This window comes from Anastrepha obliqua, chromosome 1 (genome assembly GCF_027943255.1).
Source record: "Anastrepha obliqua isolate idAnaObli1 chromosome 1, idAnaObli1_1.0, whole genome shotgun sequence".
In the NCBI taxonomy this organism is placed as follows: Eukaryota; Metazoa; Arthropoda; class Insecta; order Diptera; family Tephritidae; genus Anastrepha; species Anastrepha obliqua.
The window spans coordinates 166,782,610-166,804,715 of NC_072892.1; the positions used below are offsets into that span (position 1 = coordinate 166,782,610).

Here is a 22,106-nt window from a genome sequence, read left to right on the forward strand (position 1 = left end):
GGTGCGTTAGTAGCATGGTGAAAATATTTTTAGAGGTATACTACCTAACAGACCATTATACGGCTCTGTGTGAATTTGACAGTTATACCGACGTCAATCGTTTTGTGTTTCACAAAATTTAGCTTTAGTTTAGTACGTAGAGTCCAAAGTACCCCTAAAAAAAATGTTTCTTTCACCATACCTAACGAGCAAACCTGGTATCTATCATCCTTGCGTTAGTAAATGGTTTTCCAATAAGAGGTGTTATTTTGATATTCAAAGAAAAATGCTATTTTTAAATATAAATGACCGGATGTTTATTTCATTATAAAGAGGAGGGAAATATACCATCAGGGATGGAAAATACCATCAGGCAAATGACCACCACCACCACGCTTACAGGACAATATCCTTTTCATGAAATTTTCCATAACCGAATTGCAAAGTGGCTGGCCTTTGTCCTCGATAGCCTCACGAATTCCATCTTTGAGGTCTTGAATCGACTCTGGGTGGTTGGCGTAGACCTTCTCTTGCACGTGGCCCCAAAGAAAAAAGTCACAAGGGATTAAATCACAAGATATCGGTGGCCTATTGTGATCACCTCTTCGAGAGATAACACGGTCCGGAAACTTTTCCCGTAAAAGATCAATGGTTTCGTTGCTTGTGTGGCACGTAGCGCCGTCTTGTTGAAAATAAACGTTGTCCAGACCAATACAATTCAATTCCAGTCATAAAAAATAGTTAATCATCTCTCCTGTTTAACACCTAACACCTGTTATTGGAAAACACCAGTGGCGGATCCAGGATTTCATAAAGGGGGGGGTCCGGGGTATTTTAGAAGGGTGTTGAATTGTGTCGTGACTAGCCGATGAAAAAACTAATAGCTCTAGATATCTTGTAAAAAAAATTCTAAAAATAGTAAAGGACTTTGATTCAAAATTACAAGAATAATTGGCGGTTTTTATACATCGTGGGACACCTTCATAAATAATTACGCCTATTTAAGATACAATATATTATAACATGTGTTGGAGCCAACTTGCAATTCAACCATGTATAGTTTAAGTACGAAAAAAATATCAACCCTGTTTGTAACTTCTTTACTTCTTTTTCTTGTATTAATGCTTACTGTGACTCAATTCACTCCAATAAAGTTCTTCAAACGAAACGGTCGTGTTTATATATAATATTATATATTTAATTGCGCTTTTCTCTAACAACATGTGTTGCTATATTTTCGAAAGATCGTCCGCCATATTGGATCAGCCATTTTTAATTTTAAAAAACTAACATCAGATTCGTAATCAGCGACACCAATGTCGAACATACATAGTTTTTTAAGCATCATTAAAGAGGGCGTTAAGAAAATGAATTTGCATGTCTAAAAGTCTTAAATTCAAAATAGTATAACTTTTTTTTCATTAATCCTAGAAGTCTTTTAAAAAATGGATTTTAAAGCTACAGAGTATTACTTTGCGATTCCGTTGTGGAAAATAAAAAAAAAATTTACCTTACTTAAAAAAAATTCATAAAGATGTCCAAAATCGGCATTTCTTGACTATTTAACCACAAATTGCCAAAAGTCCTGACGTGCTGGAGCATTTTCAAGATCAAATTCGTTTTCAGCACAAAGAAAACTTCAAGAGACACTCGTAGTCGTTTTAGAAATTGGACAAAAATGAAATTACGCAGGCCTGTGTAATTATTCAAAATTTTGAATTGCGTCCATCGTATTATAATTGTTTTTATTATAAAATAAATTAAAACTGGAAGAAAAATCTAATAAACTGCTAATGCATATAAAAAAATATTGTTTTTTTTAACTTGACTCATACAGAATTGAAACATAAAATTTTAGAGCATGATTCCAATGGGGGGGGGGGGTCCGGACCCGAAACCCAACACCCCCCCCCCCCCATGGATCCGCCACTGGAAAACACTTATTACTCAGTGCAAGCGACGCTAGTGTCAGAAATAGGCACCAGTTTAGTCCGGCACTGTATGTATGCTAAAAAAAAATTGTGTAACGCCCCATTAATTCGTGCATTAATATGAGAGTTTACGCATTTCTACGCAAGCTTCCGCAAAAAATTGTTATGCATTAGAGTAACGAAGGCCTTTGAAAACTAATTATGTTTTATTCAACATTCACTCTTAAATGGTGAAATACAAAAGGGAGCGAAAGCAACCGAATTGGTGATTGTCCCAACACAAAATCATGCTGACGTTAATCTATTGTTTCTTGGCTACAAAAATATTTGTAAACCCTCATCTCCCTAAATTACTGCTAAGCCACTAAAAGCAAATGGCTAATAAGAAAAACAAGCCAATACAACTGAAAGTTAAAATAAATATTTGTCCATACAAACATCCAAAAAAAAGGCAATTATTTTTAAGCGCATACATTTGCTGACCCGCCATTTCGTGGCTACTCAAAACAAACATTAAAACTACACTCAGTAAACTTTAACAATACCACCGACAAAGCATACAATTTGAGGCATCAAAAGTTCTAGCAGTAAAAGTTGGCGAAAAAAAATAAAAGTCCATGCACATTGAAGTAGCTCACAGCTAAATCGTTTAAAACCATATTAAATAGCAAAAAAATACATGCATGTATGTATGTGTGTGTGTGTGTGTGTGCAAACATACATTCCGTGTGGCTTAAGTTCTAGAGTAATAGCAACAAACTGCGCCTGCAGCTATGCAGCGGTTTACAGTGCACACTCTGTTGTTATTGCTACTCGCTGCAGTCATTAAAATTCAAATTTTTTTTACCCGCTATCACTTGTTGTTGCTATCGTTAGGCACCATAATAGTTGTTCAACGTGTTGTTCGACAACTTCCGTTGCCGCCACTGCAACCGCCACCGCCGTTATAGCCATCATCAGCGACAGTGGCTTACCACTTTTCTGCGTCAGCACCCATCCAGCGCATAAATTATTCGCTGTTTGTTGTTGGTTTTGGATGTTCATGCCTTTGAAAACATGGAAAACATTTGCGTTTGTGGTTGTGAATATTTTGGAGTGAAAACTTTAGGTTCAAGTGCAACTTCTTTTACATTGAATTTCTCAAATTCTAAAAAACAAAGTATTTTTTCGTGTTAATTGGCGAACTGCGATAAGTGGAATCAAGACTTCCTGGCAAGCTCATCAGCAATTTCATTTTTCCCTCTATGCCCTGGAACCCAGATCAGAGAAATGTTACCTGCATAGCCAAGATATTTGATCTCCTCCTTACAGAAGTTTACTTATTTCGTTCTGCACCTTGGCATCGTCAGAGCCTTAATCGCAGCTTGACTATCGGAGAAAATGTTAATATCTCCATCGCTCGCGCGTTCCCTAAGCATTTTGCATGTCTGCAGAATCGCAAAGACTTCTGCTTGAAAAACACTAGCAGTGTTCGGTAGCTTAAAGGAGATAGATAAATTGGCTAATTTAGAGAAAAACCACTGCTCCGACTCCCGATTCCATCTCAGAAACGTAAAAAAGGCAATGTAACTGTAGTAGCTATTCGATTGCTGTGCCCGCGCACATAACATTTTTGAAAGTTTGAATTGCATCTAATAACCGTTTAGACCTTAATTCTGGTTTATTGCAAACTAGCCCGAATTGTTTCAAAATTTTTTAAAATTTGTTTAAAGAGAGTCCATTTGTGCCACTGAAATTAATAAGGGATGATGCATGGAGTTACTTTTTTGTATTAAAAGTTTTTATTCATTTATATTTTTTTATTTTTAATTTTAATTTTTGTTTAAATTTTTATTTTAATTTTGATTTTAACATTAATTTTAATTTTAATTTGGACTTTGGTTTCAAATTCAATTTTAATTTTAGTTTTAAATTTAGTTTTGATTTTAGTTTTAATTTTAATTTTAATTTTAATTTTAATTTTAATTTTAATTTTAGTTTTAATTTTAATTTCAATTTTAATATTAATTTTAATTTTAGAGTTAATTTTAGTTTTAATTTAGTCTTAGTTTTTGATTTAATTTGAATTTTTTATTGAAATTTTAGTTTAAATTACAATTTTAATTTTAATTTTAATTTAATTTTAATTAAAATCTTGGTTGGTTGGTTGATTTAAGGGTGACCCCGCATCGGAGTGCCACATAGACCGCAAGTTGGGTCCATTGTGTTGCCCTAGAGCTCATTATGTTATATGATTTCCCCACCTAACCGATATTTTTATTGTAGATTTTGGTCAAAGATATTAATTCGTTTCGAGAATTTGATGAGAGATTCGGTTTTCAGGTCCAAGAGTACTGAAAGTTTGTCAATTGTTGGAGAGCCTAGAAAAGCGAGTCGACTTCTGGCTAGACCGGGACAACTGCACAGCAAATGTCTGCTCGATATTTCCTCATCTTCGTCCTCGCAGTATCTGCACAAGTTGTTTTGAGAAACCCCGAGCCGACGTGCGTGAGTGCCCAAAAGGCAGTGGCCGGTGATAAGAGATATTATATGCCTTAGTTCGTGTTCCGAAAGACTTATAAGGGTTTTTGTCTACTTCAGATTGTAGGATGGCCAGATTTGTCTGGTCGTAACGCAAGTAGTAGATAAGGAGCAAGTGAAGCAACGTATTTAGAGCCTTAGTAGGTGTTGTATTTAAGCATACTGTTATCAGGAGCCAGGCTGTTCTTTGGACTCGATCAATTGTGGCTACTCTACACCGTTTTTCGAGTGCTGTCCACTATACAATCACACCGTAGAAGAGTATCGGTTTGATGATCGAGGTATATATCCAATAAATGATCCGAGGTAAAAAACCCCAGGTTTTGCCTATAGCTTTCTTACAAGTACAAAGAGCTATGAAAGCCTTTTTACATCTGTTTTCGATGTTTAATTTACAACTCAACTTCCTATCTAGAATAACTTCTACATATTTAGCTGAATCAGATAGAAGTAATGATTCCCCTTTTAAAGTTATTGTTTGCAGTAGAGGAGATTGTTGTTAAAATCTTAATTTTTAATTTTTATTGTAATCTTTAACTTTAACTTTAATTATAATTTTTAATCTTAATATTTATTTTCATTCCATTTTTAATTTTAAAGCTCATTTAGACGAATAAATGTTACAGAAGTACTTTCTGCCAAATTCTCTCCTGTTCTATTTTGTTTCTTCAAATGTAGTCCCTCCCCTGCTGCATTTTCTGTCGCCAACTTAACCAAAATATGTGGCAGTAAATTTTTGTCAAACCATTCGTGAAAACTTTTTCATTAAAAACTTTCAGCAAAAGCAAGTTTTCCCAAACTTTTTTTCACTCATGAGAAAAAATGTTCCCTTCCTGTCACATCCCTTTATTTTTTCTCCTTTTATATTACTTTTCTTTTTACTTTTTATAAAGACTGCTGCTGCTACTGTAGTTGTAGAGCAAAGTTTCTTGCCACACAAATTTTACTCAAATAGGAAATCTTACAAACACTTCTATTAACGTACGCTTCTATGTAAAATGTAAAGTGCCACACACATTTACACCTCACTTCCCCAACTACAGTGCGTGGTAACAATGATTTCGGAGCGTGTCGATGCGTAGCGGCACGTTCCCCAAACAACTTGCAAACGTACATATGTACAAGTGTACCTACAACTCTAGAGTTATATTTTGAACACGAACTTTTTTTAGTTTTTCTTCGTGATAAATGGCAATTCAGTCGTTTAATAGACACTCCCACGCAAGCCATGCGGCAGTAAATGTTCAGTTTAATGCGGGGAAAAACGTTGCATAGCTGCAGGCGTTTCTATGGTGCAGCACGTAGCTGGGATTGCATATCGAGAAAGGGGGGGAAATGAATTGTGAATTCGCATATTAAACATTTGCGCTGAAGGCAGGGGGCACAAGTCTACGACCGCCGAATTCACTTCCAAGGCATTAATTTGGTGGCGATGGTGATACAGGAGCTGCCATGAAGAAATACAGGAGCGTTTAATTCTACAATCGCCTTCAAAAAATTTAAGAAAAATAAAATTTAATAAAAAACGCAATAGCGATAGAGGGTAATGCCTTGCATTGTAATTATTGCATAAAGAACTTATACATTTCAAAGGTCAACAAACTCAGAGACTTTAAGTTTTAAAATTTTTACAGGCATCAAGAAATATAAAAAAGTAAACAAGTAACTCACTTTGCATTCAATATAAAGCTTTAGCGAACAGCCACATAAACTACGAGGAAATAGCAATTAATGCTGCAAGTTTTCTTCACTTAAGTTTCATTACTTTTTTTTCTTCTTAGTTTTAATCACTTGTTTGGTTTATTTTCTTCCTGTAGTTATTTATTCCACGCCGCCATCATATCAAATGACAATAAAACGCGTAAATTGGCAGCTCAGCTCAACAGCTACGAAATTTTGTGAAGTGACAAAAAGTTTAACCTGGTAAAGCCTTCTGTAGTTCAAATTGACTCTAGTAGGGAGTCCTTTTAACGAGCGACTCCCTAACGGAGTCAGATTGAGCTCCTCAAAGGTCAAACAACAAAGAAGTGGATTTTGGCAGTGAATGAGAAGTTGCAGAAGGAACAAATGATGTGCCATTGAGAAAATTTGAAAATGAGAATTTAAAGTGAACATTTTTTAAGCAAAAGTGAAAAAAAAAATTATTGTTAAGTAAGCAAATAAAGTGAAAAGAATAAAATTTGTGTTAAGTATTTGAAAAAAGTGTAATTAAATTTATCTGCCGAAACGTAAGACAAAAATGGCATACAACTAGAAGAACTTCAATGTTATTAAAGAAAAAATCACTCGTACATGCACATTTATGCACATAACCCATTTTTTTAGTTTTTATAATTTTTATCAGATAATTTTTTATTTATTTTTTTCCTTGTTCACTCCTCTCGGGATCATAGAGCCTCGAGAAGACTCGTAAGCGGTTCTGTGCTGTTGTTTCGTCCGTCCAGCCCATAAAATGTCGGCATATGCTAGTTCGCGCAACATCGACCTCCACCAAGTGTTTTTTAGTCGACCGCAACCTCTGCTCCCTTGCGGATTCCAGTCCAGTGCCTTTCTCGTGATGCTTTCTGGTGGTCTTCTCAATGTGTCACCTATCCATCGCCACTTTCTGCGTTTGATTTGCCTACGGATGGGTTCCTCGTTCGTTAATCTCCACAGTGCGTCATTACAGATGGTGTTTGGCCAGAATATTCTGCAGATGATGGTTAGGCATTTGTTGATGAAGGATTGTAGCCCCTGTGTGTGATGCTGTTAGAGACCACCTATGCAATGCCTTTTTTGTGCGGGTTCAGTTAGCTCGTGACGTCATTAAGGACGATGGCGAAAAGAAGGAGCGACAGGGGACAACCTTGCCTTATGCCTGCATTGGTAGTGAATAGATCGCTGATATCGCCTTTGTGAAGCACTGCCAGTTTGGAATTCTCGTAGAGGGCTTTGATTAGGTGGATTATCTTGGTGGGAGCTTCAGCCGAAAAAAACCAAAATATTCTAATCAGTTATGCATAAATGTGGTATCTTTAGAAAGATTATAATCCAGAATACGATTATCTTAATAATTTTTCTCACAAAATATATTTTTATCTCAATCGCCTATTATTATTTATCCTTATCATTTTAAGTATTCCCTCTTGAAATCCGCTGGTAAGCCGCCGAACTTTCTGGTAGAATTTTTTGGGCACTTTTCGTATTCGCCAGCATCTCAAGCCCCTCGCGTATTTCGGCCTCTACTTTTTTCTTTCAGCTAATACGTCTCTCTTCCTTTTTCAGCTCCCGGTAGCTATCACACATGGCTCACGATGCGTCCCATCGCAGCGTTGCTCTATAGGCAGCATCTTTTCTTTCTAGGGCAGCGTGATATTCCTCGTCATACCAACTGCTTTCTCGGGCTCGCCGGATTTTTGGGTTGCGCTCTCCGTCAGCAGGAGTCAGACTCGAGTGGCGATTCTTCTGGCTGTCTGTTGCGATTGCTGCTTTACTATGTCGAGTACTATTTGTGTGTTCAGATGTACGTTTTTTGCTGCACAGAGGCGTGTGCGTAGTTTGGCTACAACGAGGCAGTGATCCGAGTCATTGTTGGGTCCTCGGATCGACGGTCCATCTAAAACACTAGAAGCGTGTGTTCCATCTATCAGAATATGTTCGATCTGGTTTCGCGTTTTTCGATCAGGACACAGCCAGATAGCTCAGTGTATTTTTTTAATCATGAAAGCTGACGCTGCAGACTACCACGTTTCGAGCCCCGGCGAAGTCGATCAGCCTATGTCCGTTGCCAGATGTTGCGTTGTGCAAGCTGAATTTTCTGACTGTGTTACCAAAAATACCCTCCCTGTCCATCCTGGCGTTGAAGTCGCCAAGCACGATTTTTATGTCAGCAGGCGCTCATAGACGGAATCTTTGATCGGATGGCCCTGCTCTTCCGTCGAGGAGGAAGAGAATGAGCGATATGATGAAAAATCTCGCTTTGATGCGGATTATTGCGAGATGCGCAGTCACCGGAGTACACGACAGTACTTGGCGACGAAGTTCCTCAAATCCAACAAATTCAACACCGAATTTGCGCTCCGTTTAATGGCAGCGTAGTAGATGTCGCACGGTTCGATGCTCTTCTTGCCTTGCGCCGTCCATCACATTTCTTGGACGGCAGTGCTGTTAGCCTTTGCTCTCAGGAGGGCACTAACTCGCCGGGCAGAGGCGTCATCTACTCTAAGGGACCGGACATTCCAGGTGGATTCCTTCAAATCATGGTTTTTAGTTCGTTTGCAGAAGTCGTCATCAGTGTGGGCAGTTTTTATTGGAGGTTTTGTTTTGTTTTTTTCCATTGGAGAAGGGTTTTTATGCAGCGGGTCCCGCACCCGGCGTACAACCCGATATCCTGGGTTGATTCACCTTCTCACATTAGCTCGCTCTCAAGCGGATTTTCAGAAGCGATCCAGAGGATACTTGCCCAGAAGTTGAGAGCTGCTTGGACTGTAGGCAGAAGAATCTACGTGGTCACTCCCAAGTGACTGGCAAACAGGTACTCTTCCCCACTTGCATGGACTTCTACACACGGAACCCTCCTCCAAGAAGAAAGAAATATCAGTAATAGAATTCCTAATGTATGTCCTTGGCTTCTGAACTTTTGCAAACTATTTTTTATTTATTTATTTTTTTTTTTTTTTATTGCGATGAAAGTATACTGATTTACTAACTCAAAAATAAGAGAAAGTGGACTTAAATACAAATAATACCGAGGGCCACTGTTTCCCTAAAATACCTTTAGATGTTCTTTTCAGGGTGAATTATTGCATATCTCAATTTACAAGTGAAGTATTATAAAATAAAATCGCTAGGGCTTAGGCTTACAAGAATGACTAAATTGAATACCAAGTAAATTTCCCTGCGTGGCTACTCCACAACAATCAAATTTGTGGTAAAGTTTTTGAGGAACTTTTTTCGCTTGTTTCCAATGATTAGGGCCATTTAGGAGTTCATATCAGCATTCTATTCTTATGCACTTTCACACACTCAAACTTGACTCTTGAGACTGAGCAGAAATCACCAACTATCACTAAAGTCTAATTTCTACTACTCAATAGTTTCCCCAAAAATCTGTACCTTATAAAAAAGTAGACTCCATTAAATAAACTAATTTAAAACTCAGCGCTAATTTCTCAATTTATAAAAAAATATATATATATATAAATAAGTAAGTAATGTTTACTTATCTCATGAAATAAATCTCTTCCCACATAAAGCACATAGAGGAAATGATAAATGACCACTCCTACACAGCTTCGTCCTATGGCGACTTGATCACTTTCCGCAGGCTGTGCAACTACAATCGTTTCTCCATTCACTCTTAATTAACCGTATACACATTTAATTAATTGCCACAAATATGCATACATATGAGCAAATATACTTACAACACTTAAGGTGTTTGTTGCTTTCAAAGCAAAACCGAAATCCAAAAGCACACCTAAGGTTCAAGGCGAGGCGAGGTTGAGTGTATAACAAAGACGAGCAGAGAAGCACTAAATATTCCTCTTACAAAGGATATGCGCTTAATTATATCTCAGTGTGCCACAAGGATGCTAATATAATGCCCAACAACAAACACATAACAAACGAAGAATTATAGCAACAACAAACACATAACAAACGAAGAAGTGTAACAACAACAAACACATAATAAATGAAACGTGTTTGCAGAAAGACACAAAAAAACAAAAACAAAAAAAAAATACAGCAACAGTTAGCAGAGCGCAAGCAAATCGAAAAAAGGCATAGGGTGGAGAAATGTCTGGTGTTGGTGGTTGGTGGTGCTTGTTGTCAGAAAGGTGGCAAAATAAACATTACTTTCTGCATTGTTGCCTTCTCCTTCTCAGCCCCTTTGATTTCCCTTTGCTTTTTCTTTGCTTTACTCTGCTTTAACTTGGCATTATCATTTGCCTATCTCTTCCACCTGAAAGATTTTGTGAATATTTGCTTCAAGATGATGAATATTTCAGCTTCTTTGTGCGTGCGGGTGTGAAGATGTGAAGACTTTCGTGTATACATACATCTGTGTACTTTACTGGGGTAAAATTTTTTCGGCATTCAAATGCTGAACTTAAGTCCACTCTATATCTTCGCCACTAAAGGAATGTTTTTGAAGTGAAACTTCTTAGGCGTCGATGGACGAGCGAGAATGGAGAGCACAATTCCAAGGTCATGCAACGTTTTAGACATTTTCGTTCCGTGATTTAGGTATCCGCATGCTGCCCTTTGTATTTGCGCAAAGCCATGCTAACTACGCTATACTCCATGACTTGTGTCGCTTGAGGGGAAATCGATACGTGCTCGATTATGTCAAGGCGTATGCGCGAGTACTTACCCTCCTGCTCATATACTACATATGAGCTCTTTAAGTAACTGCACATAACTGTGCCTACATACATCTGCACCTAAGCTAAGGCAAATAATTTGGTCAAATTGTTTAAGTGCAAGCTTTAAATGCAAAACCAACGCAAAATTGCCTCAAACATAAAACCTCGAGGCTAAGGTAGGAAAAACGAATAAATAATAAAAAAAAAAAATAGGGAGTAAAGTAGGAACAATGGAAGCAAGCAAAACATTGATTGAGTAAAAGTGCAAAGTGGCGCAAAGGCGGTTGCAAACTGTCTCACAAAGTCAACCTTTGTCGCACCTGCCAACTGTTGTGGTATTCTGACACATAAGCAAGCTGTGATAAGCCCCAAAGCTACGCGAAAGCTTCTGTCGTAGGCGTAAGTGGGTGACGCGAGGAGTTGCTGTAAATGTGCTGAGCCGTGCGGTCTGATATGTGAGCTACTCATCTATGGATGGTAAATGCGATAGGGTTGTTAAGTGGCAGCATCGCCATTTATTAAGTGTTGAAAGCAAATGCAACCTATAAACGGCCTTGGGTGACATTAAAAGACGGATTCAAGCACACAAATGGAGGGCATGCAAATCAGTATTGAGGAAGTATAGAGCAAGGGTAGAAAAAAATATGGAAAGAGTAGAAAAAATAGAGCAAATTTCGCTTTTCAATTAAGCAGAACAAAGCTGACTTCTAAAAGTATGTAAATTAATTTATGTTAGTATTGGAAATTCATTAAGAGCAAAGTAAATAGACCAGAAAATTGTCAAACCAATTCTATTGCACCGAAAGAGGTTTATTAGGCTGCATGAGAATGAAATATTTAACACACATATTCAGTAGAAACTCATTACTCGGTTTAAGTTTCGGAGTTGTCGTAAGTACTGAGGTTTTTTCCCCATACAAATTATTAGGTTGTGAAATAAGTTTATAGCGTTTTTACCGAAGACTTTTATTTAAAAAAAAAACCATAATAACATTAATAAGTCAATCAATTATATATTCGCCGTGGCTGTTTACAACCTCTTTCCATCTCTCGACGAATTTGTTGATGCCGTTCCGCCAAAAAGAAGTTGTTGAGCCAGTTTTTAAGGACCTCTTTGTTATCGAAGGTAGCGCTCTTTATATGGTTTGACAGGGAGCGGGAAAGATGGTAATTGGACGATGCAAAGTCCAGAGAATACGGCGGATGCTGAGGAATTCTCCCATTCGATCCCGTGAAGTGCGGCTTTGACAACTTTTGCAATATGCGACCTGGCGTTGTCGTGAAGGAGTATGGTTTGACCATGTCCACCAGGTATTTTCAGTCAAATGGCCTTATTCACGCGGAGTAGCTGGGCAATGTAAAGCTCCTTGTGGCATCCAGCGTGGCATTATTTTCGAGCATATCGCAGTGCACCATGCCCTCCCAGTCCCACCAAACACATATCATGATCTTCTTTGGATGAAAATTCGGCTTGACTCTCAGTTTTGGCGTATCTCCGGGAGCCACCTACTCCATTCTTTTCTTCACATTTATGTATAGGCACCATTTCTCATCTCACGTGACGATTCAGTACGAAAAGCACTGTTTATGACTACGTGTTGATCAACGGCGGGCGAGATGCTGAAAAGCAATTTGAAGGAGACTTTCTTTGTTTGTTTTTTTTTTTCATTGCGCTAGTGACGCTCCCAGGCTCCCAATTTTTCAGTGATTCTCGTTAAGAGAAGCTGACTCAGAATTGTTTTCTGTTCACAGTTCATTTTGTTCGCCAATTCACGACAGATTTGGCGACCTTCAAAAGTGATTTCAGACGTTCTTAATCGAATTTCTCTGCGGAACATGTCATCGACGTCAATCGCCATTTCTGAACTTTGCAAACCATTTCCGTGCTGTAGACTAGGCTCGCCTATGCACCTTCTCCTTTTTGTTTTTCCCATTGTTCACTCCTCTCGTGAGCATAGGGCCTCTGCACCGTCCCATGAGATGTCGGCATCTGCTAGTTCGCGCAGCATCGACCTTCTGAAAGAGATTTTTGGTCCACCGCAACCACTGCTCCCTTGCGGGTTCCAGTCCAGTGCCTTCTCGTGTTGCTATTTGGTGGTTTCCTCAATGTGTGAGTCACGCATGAGCCGAATATTCGTAGTTTAGTGCGCCTGGGTATTTGCGAACTCCCCCATACTGTATGCATTCGCTCGAACGCCGCCCTTGCTTTGTTTAGCCTGCAGTTGACATCTTCATCTGTTCCACCATCTGCTGTGATAATGCAGCCGAGGTAACAGAAGCTTTCGACGAATTCCACCGGGCATCCGTCAAGCAATATCTGCCTTGCGTTATTGTGGTTAAATCTCGTAATCTTGGCCTTGGCGATGCTGACCTCGTCATCAAGGACGATGGTGAAGTGAAGGGGCGACAGGGGGCAATCTTGCCTTACGCCTGTGTTGGTGGAATGGATCGCTGATATCGCCTTTGTGAAGGACTGCCAGATCGGAGTTCTCGTAGAGGGCTTTGGTGAAGCTGATAATCTTGACGGAAATTCCTTTCTACTCAGTGCCAGCCCGGTCGCAAATGACCCGTGCTGCTACGGCATCTTTTTGACCTCGATGAAAAGCAAAGAAGAGCAGGTGTCGAAAAGTTCATGTTTACCTCCTGGGTATTTCATTTGTAAGTCTAAAACAAATAAAAAATTAAATAACTCAAAATCGAACGAATACTTACCCTTTTTAGACATTCCATGGCTTCTTTTAAAGTTTGCAGCCCAACCATTGCTAGCGGGGAAGCTTTCAGGCTTTTCCTAAATTTTGGCATGTAATAACTTGGCTTTCACTTTTAACAAATCACTTGTAATTGGTAAGTGTTTGGTCCTTTGATCCGCAAACTAAGTGAACAACGCTTTTCCAGTATTGGAAGCACAGACACCTCTTACCTTGACCGGATTTTGATCGGGTAACAAACTTCTTTAATTTAAATTTAATTCTTAAATCCAATTTTAAATTTATTGCACAGTCCATAGTTTTTTATACGAGTTATTTTTGCTCAATGCACGTGAAAGTTTTTAGCTAAAGCATTAATGGAAATTCCCGCATTTTATTTGGTCAGAATGACAGCTTTTCCTTTTATTGTAAGCAGCGTTAATTTCCTCTTGGTCATTATGAGACGGTCCAATGAAAATGTTAACGCAAAACTGTCAGTTTTTCAGCAAATGAAATTGCCGGCACTTCCCCTAAATTCATTCAGCTGATTCAATTCAAAAAATGTCATTATGAGAATGACATCGACGGTGCTTCCCAAAGCTTTATTCTCGAAAATGCAACATAAAAAGAGCAAAAGAGAAAGACAGAACAAAAATGTTGCAAATGTCGAGGTACAAATTTTCAAATGTCGCAATCAACGAAAAAAAAAATGTGTCGTAAGTATCGAGTTTCTACTGTATATGTGAATTCCCCTGTGCGCTTATTTAAGTACAACAGAAAATGAATTCCTCAAATTTACCTTAAGTAAGCTTGAAATCACTCCTAAGCTAAGCAACGCGGGAGTAAAAATATGCATAAGACCACAAAAGTATTTAAAGCTCAACGCTCAGACACACCACTACCATGACAATCATAGAAGGTATCAGCGGAAATGAAATGTAAACTCGAGGGGGTGGATAAATAGCTATGAAATCGATCACAATGCGATGACAAATCATAAAATGGCACGCAAGCAGGCATACCTACAAAGTACTTAAAAAATCCACCCGCCCATAAAAGTGGTTGACATTGAGGGGAGAACGGAAGCGCTTAGTATGTCGTAGTACAAAAAATAAAAAAAATAAAAAATGAATGAATGAGTTTTCAAGCAGTAGAAAGAAACGTCGAAGATGAAACTGGGTTAAATAAAATTTAATTCAAAGAATGCACAATCACATTTCGTATTGTGCCAACAACAACAAATATACTTGTAACAACAAATATATTCTCGTAACAACAGCGTTCAAGCGTCTTACCACAATTCCTTTTCACATATATGTAAATATTATATGTGTGCATGTGTGCGTGCAGTCGCTTGCGGCAGCTTGTTTTAGCAAAGGTGTGCTGGGAGTGATGGCTCTTCATCTCTTAGATCTATGAAAAATACCACTTTGATGTCACTCCTACTCTGCTCGCGTCGTAATGTAATTCAATTTGTGTCAACAGAAAAATGACAACGGGAAGGAGCGAACGCAAAAGTAGGAAAAAATTGTAATAATAATCAGTAGAATGAAAAGAAATGTGTAATCCTTAGAGCTGGGGTGAAAGGAATATGCAAGCGCTGGTGATTTGGTGGGAGAACAATTTCAAATAGACTTTATCAAGAATTTTCTTATTTAATATTTTTTATGCCAGTTGAGATGCTGAGGTGGCTTACGAGTCACAATCAATAAATGAAATTTTTTAGCGAAGAGTAAAGCAAAGTAAAGTAAAATAAAGCAAAGCAAAGAATTTGAGTGTTAGAAAAATATAATGAAAAATTTAGTAAATGTCAAGAAATATTGCAAAGCAAATTCTCCATTTAAATATTGAGTCATGCAATTTAGATAATTGCAATGATTTGTCAAAAAATTTTTTTAGTTGAAATATTAATTATCATAATTTTATTGTGCTTTCTTCCGTGAGTTAAGATAGGAAACCTATGACTGTCAACAGATTCAATAATAAAGGGTGGTTAACTTTCAAAGGCCGGTGTTGATTTTGAATCAAATACAATTTTTTTTGAAAATCATTATAATTTTTCTTTATTATGATAATACTGGTATGGCTCAATTATGCATAAAACACAATATAGGCCAAATGACCGCCGCGGCCTCGGCGGCTCACCTCCATCCGATGGTCCAAATTTTCGATGACGCTGAGGTATAATTTAGGTTCCATACCGTTAATGTGCCGAATTATCTCATCCTCTAGCTCTTGAATTGCTGCTGGCTTATCGACGTACACATTTTCTTTCAACTAACTCCAAAGAAAGAAGTCCAATGGTGTCAAATCTCAAGAACTTGGTGGCCAATTGACATCGCTGCGACGTGAGATTATTTGGCCATCAAATTTTTCGCGCAAAAGAGCCATTGTTTCGTTAGCTGTGTGACAAGTGGCACCGTCCTGTTGAAACCACATATCGTCCACATCCATATCTACCGATTCGGGTCATAAAAAGTTTGTTATCATCTCACGATAGCGAACACTATTCACAGTAACTGCCTGACCGGCCTGATTTTGAAAAAAATATGGCCCAATGATGCCGCCATTCTGACCATTGACGACGCTTGAAATTATCAAGAGGCTTTAGTTCTTGAGTCAATTGCACCTTGTAAGCGCGTAAATGCAAGTCTTTATGCATAATGTTCATCAACGTCGAGCGTGAGAGGTGCAATTGTTGGGCACGATGACGAGTTGAGGTGGACGGCTCTTCAACCACACTATCGCGAACAGCAGCAATATTTTCTGCACCACGAGCTGTAGGAGCATGCACTGGTGTTTTCACATCTTCTACAGACCCGGTTTGCTCAAACTTTTGCACAATTTTTTCGATTGTACGCACATTTAGACGACTAAATTGACCGAAAAAAATCACGAAGTGCGCGATATGGATTTTGATTTATCAATCAAAACTATGTGTGGCCTATTATGGTCTCTCGTTGCATTCGTTAAAATTGTTCGATTGTAATACGGAAGGAAGTTGCCGTCTTCAAGCACAGGTTGTGGGATGTATCTGATCTGGTATTTTGCTCTCCTCAGAGCTACGAATTTGTGCTAGTTTTAGATGAATTATTTTCGTAATATCACTGTGGCGCTTTATCAGCATGATGCATGCAGCTGAAACGTGGTCTAAAGTCTCACTCCAGCAATTGCATCTTCGCACACACCTAACCGCAACGGCTTTTGGATCTTGCATTACATATTTAATGTTTCCATCTTGTATGGTGAAAATGATACCCTCGAACTGTTGGTACCCATGAGTGTGACAATTTTTGTTCGACATGTGTTCTCAACAAGTCTTTTCGACAAACGCCATTTCAGATCATCTTTGAATATTTTCATCTGTGGATGTGATATTCCTGGTTTCGTAGGCTTGATTCATTTGAAGCGGGTTGTACTTATCATCCGCAGCTATAACAGCCCTGTGCAGTTCAGATTGGGAACACTTTTGTTGAAAATAGCTCCTGGTGTTTAAGATTCAAGGAAGTTCATCAAGGACGGATCCAACGTCAATCTGTTCTCTACCGCTCATTTTCCTTGATAGCATCATTCGAACGACAGAGCTCTTCAGATGACGTGCATTGTGTTTAGTCATAATTTTATGTATTATTCGCTGCAGGTTTACCATTTCAGTAGATGACCGGAATGACAAATGAATTTTGAAAGCGCATTTGATTTTTGCCATTTAGTTTGGTTTTAAATACATGCATTTTAAACTCTACCAACTGGTTTTTCCTCATTTGCATTGTATCGACGCTGTTGCTTCGCATGACTCCAAAATACTTGTATACCTCTGCCGGCTCCATTTCTGTTATGTCGAGTCCGCTACTTTCCGCAGTTACATGTCGAGAAACCACTTTCCCTTTAACTATTGTTATCTTTCGGCATTTATCAAGTCCAACAGGCATTTTAATGTCATTGAAGAAGCTTTCGACACATTTCAAAAGCTTATCTAGATGTTTGGAATTGCTGGCGTAGAGTTTCAAATCATCTACGTAAAAAAGTGGCTCAGTCGGAATCTTCCAGACTGTGCGTGTTTTAATACAAACCCATGCCCCGTCTCATTCAGGATGTGACTTAAGGCGTTCATGCTGAGAACAAACCAGAGTGGACTCAACGAGTCACCTTGAAAGATGCCATTTCGAATGTTTATTTCGGTTGTGTATTGAGAACTTTGCGGTCCAGGTATTTTTATTCTTGTCCTCCAGCGTTGCATAACTTTTTCTAGAAAGACTATGATATTGGAATTGAAGTTGTAAATACGAAGTACTTCAGTAAGCCAGGAGTGTGGAACCGAATCGAGTGCTTTCATCCAGTCAATATAAGCTGCATGGAGGTTTCTGTTCTTCTGTTTAGACTGCCCATGGACAATTTGATCTATAATCAGTTGCTCTTTACAACCTTGTGATGCACGTATACATCCTTTCTGCTCTTCTGCAATCAGACTATGTGTTTCGATATGCTCATAAAAGATGTTAGTTATGCACGGCGTGAGTATTTTGAAAAGAACTGGCAGACAGTTGATGGGCCGGACTTTTGAAGGGTCGCTGATTTCATCACATATTGGAATCATATATGTCGTACCAAGCGTTGCAAAATTTGGCAATTCTTCTTCGCCGGTTATTATCTTATTGAAGAGGACTACAAGTTTGTCGTGCAGGTACATGTGAGCTTTTTGAACCAGTAAGCATGCAAGTTGTCACAGCCTGGAGTTTTCCAATTGTGGAGCCTTCGAGCAACTTTCGAAACCGCTTCAGGTGTTACGGCTTAGAAACCGAGTATTGGAGTAGTAGAGTACTTTTCTTTCACTTCTGCTATCCAGCTTGCTGAGATTTGGACCAAAAAGACGACCAGTATGATCTAAATTCTTCCATTGATGCTTGTCGCGCCTGCCTTTGAACGTTCGTCGTTTGTCTTAGTTGTCACAAAAATAGCTTTTGATTGCTTTCAAACATACGATTACGTTGCTTGTGTTTCATAGACATGCTATATTTTTCTCTTCTGGTCGTTAGCGTGCTTAATTTTTGCTTGAGCGTATCGAGCGTGCGCTTGGGCATTTCTTCATTATTTTCGAACTTCGAGTGAGTATTAAAGTTTTTACGTATTTTGAGGACTTGGCATTTCAATCGCCCGGAGGTGTTTCCACCTACCAATGCTGTTATTTTTCCTATTTTTCGGCAATGCTCTTGAATGTTCTTATCGTGTCTTATCAACCACTTCGGTTTATTACTCTTGTCGGTTGATCTGGACTGTTTTGGCTTCTGATTGTGTTGTTTTTTTATTTTATTTTATTTTATTTAATTTAATTTAATTTAATTTAATTTTATTTTATTTTATTTTATTTTATTTTATTTTATTTTATTTTATTTTATTTTATTTTATTTTATTTTATTTTATTTTATTTTATTTTATTTTATTTTATTTTATTTTATTTTATTTTATTTTATTTTATTTTATTTTATTTTATTTTATTTTATTTTATTTTATTTTATTTTATTTTATTTTATTTTATTTTATTTTATTTTATTTTATTTTATTTTATTTTATTTTATTTTATTTTATTTTATTTTATTTTATTTTATTTTATTTTATTTTATTTTATTTTATTTTATTTTATTTTATTTTATTTTATTTTATTTTATTTTGTTTTATTTTATTCTATTTTATTTTATTATATTTTTTTTTCTGTGAAATTTTGAAAATCTAAGTAATCCAAGTTTCTTGATATCTTACAATAATAAATGCAGCCTTAAAATTAAATATTTAATATCACTTACTATTAAGAGTAAAAAATCTGAAAATCAAATAGAATAAGAAAAAATATTGAGACAGCAAATTCAATTCGCTCGAAATTGATCCAAAATCATTGATAAGTTTTTAGTTAATTTCTTTTCTTTCTACTTTCTAACATTTATATCATTTATACGCTTACTCATTGCAGTACAACATCAAGAAAAAGGAAGAAGTTGTAGAAGCCGCGCCCCAAGAAGAACCCAATCCGCTGATGCGAAAGAAGAAGACACCCGAAGAGTTGGCTGCCGAAGCGGAACAAGAAGAGTTAGACGATTTTACAAGTAAGTTGCAGTTATTACAAAAAAAACAAGAAAATTTCAAACTGATTTAATAACCAAAAATAAACCAACAAAAAAAACATACTAAATCCTTTTAAAAAGCAACAAAGTTCAGTTTGCACAACAGCACCGTGCGAAAAAAAAAAACAAAAAAAAAATAAACTTTGAAACGCACTCAAAAAATAACAGAAATATTTAAAACAGTACTACGATTTTTCTACACACCTCTCTGCTACTACTAATACAACAACAATAACTACTACTACTACTACTACTACTAATATTACTACTACTAATGCAATACATTAATGTCACTACTAATACTAATGCTATTTATATTCTCTTCAATGTTAGCTAGTTTGTTGTGTGTGCCGCAAAATAGTATTGATTTTAGTTTTTATGATTTTTTGTTTATTTCTTTTTTTTTTTCTTGTTGGAAAAAATCTTCATTTTATTTAACTATGCAAACCAACTATGCCGTATAACTCTAAACTATCGCTTGTACTATTCACCCTACTAAAAATAATTGTACGCAATACAACACTCAGGGAAGGTAATGAAAACAACCACAAAAACTACATCTACTACGTTTTTAAAACAATGCAATGAAACAAGTTTCAACACACAATGCTACAGAGCTTGCCAACAACAACAACAACAACACACATATTGTAGTTACCTAAGGCATTATGGCATAATAAAATCAATTGTCCATAAACGACGGCAATCGCTTAGAAGCAACGGCTACTGACGCGCACGCCAAATAAAGTTGCAGCTGGAAAACTTTACTGAAATGTTGAGGGTAGTGAAATCATTGAAGCAAAAGACTTTTGAGACCACAATTATTGCGCAAGTAATTGAAGCTTAATCGCAAATGCATGCCAAATCGTCGTTTTAAAATAGATTAGCTGGAAACCCCATAGACAACTCGGCATTTGTAAGCTTCTACAAGTTCATATATCTGCAAATGGATGCTTGGATTAGCTCAACGCAGCACTTGGTAGTGAGTGTTTTAGCTAAGCATTCCCAGTACTGATGTCCAGCAAATACGTCGAGATGTGAGCTTCAAATACTTCAAACTTAGAAAGAACACCACTCAGAAGCAACTAAATGATGAACAGACAATTAAACGAACAGCAAACAGTAAACAGCAACCAATCACAATAAGCCACAGCTACAAGCAAACATTATTGCTAAAACAAAAACTACCATTTGGCTGACTAACACTTCTACATATGCACGTACGCCGGTTTTCCTCTTCCACTGTCGTTGCCAAGGCAGTAGTCGCAGCACATTTTCAAGCATCGCCGCGCGCTCAACTCGACTATTTTTCGACTAGCCACTCAACTACTTATTTACTTACTTATTTACTAATGTACCTTTTCCATTAATTGCTTCTTTCTGTCTTTTGTATAATTTGTACAGCAAATTGCTTTTTATTTACCCACCTCGCATCAGGTGTGTTTTGTGTGTAACTGTATCCTTTCTTTCTTCTTTTTTGTGTTTTTGTGTTTTGTCCACTCTTACTTATACAGCAAATTCACTCAACTAAAATACCTAATTCCAGTCGAAAATAAACCAAATAACACTAAAAGCAACTACTAAGGATACTCGAAAAACAATAAAAAAAAAAAATGAATAAACAAAAATAACTCACCAATACATCTGCAAAAACTGCATTTAGCTTTAAAATACAGTTAAAAGGATTTGTTGTCGTCAGTAAAAAGTTGGCTTGCAGTAAAGCCGCTAATTGAGCGCTGCAGTAGTATAATCGTACAGCTGCTGCTGCTGCTGCTGCCATCAAAGCTGTAGTGGCTATGCGTCATTTTCAGTTTCTATTTTAAGTTTGAAAAAAAAAATCAGTTTGATTACTATTTCAATTTTTAATGCATGTTCATACATATAAACGAGTACTTCATTTTTATTGATTGAAATTGCAACTAAAATTGTCGAAATTGAAGTGAATTAAATTAGTTTAGAATTGGCTGGATATTAATATTTTCACCTATTTCGTTGCTTTGTAAACTATATTTTAGTATATGACTTTCTTTTGGTATAATTCTTTTGATTAGCGAGAATTCGCCAATAAAATATATATATTTTTTTTAATTAAGGCTGATATTCGGGTTCATCAATTGAAATATGATATGCGCAAACTGTGAGAACTAACGAAGTAAAATATATGAAATTAAAAATGAATTAATTTATATCAAATGGATTCTCTAATGAATTTATTTACAATATATTCAATGATATTTCTAATTTAAAAAATTTATTAATTTATAATCAATGATTTCTCTTACTAAATTTTTCTTTATTTATATTGGTTTATTATCATGGCTCCTCTTGTTTAGAATTTAGAATTTAATGAGAGATTCGATTTTCAGGTTCGAGAGTACTGAAAAATTGTCAATGCCTAGAAGAGCTAGTCGACTTCTGGCTAGGCCGGGACAACTGCACAGTAAATGTCTGCTCGATACTTCCTCATCTTCGTCCTTGCAGTATCTGCACAGTTCTTTTGAGGAATCCCGAGCCGACGTGCGTGAGTGC

General features: G+C 37.1%; 1 protein-coding gene across 2 annotated transcripts in view; it reads left to right on the plus strand.

The window, feature by feature from the left end:
• LOC129240240 (complexin) overlaps window positions 1-22,106 on the plus strand; it is a 118,925-nt gene that overhangs the window by 72,896 nt on the left and 23,923 nt on the right. For both annotated transcript variants that reach the window (XM_054875923.1, XM_054875915.1), the window contains exon 3: window positions 19,427-19,559. In XM_054875923.1, the coding sequence (XP_054731898.1) occupies window positions 19,427-19,559 (133 nt within the window). The remainder of the gene's footprint in view (window positions 1-19,426; window positions 19,560-22,106) is intronic.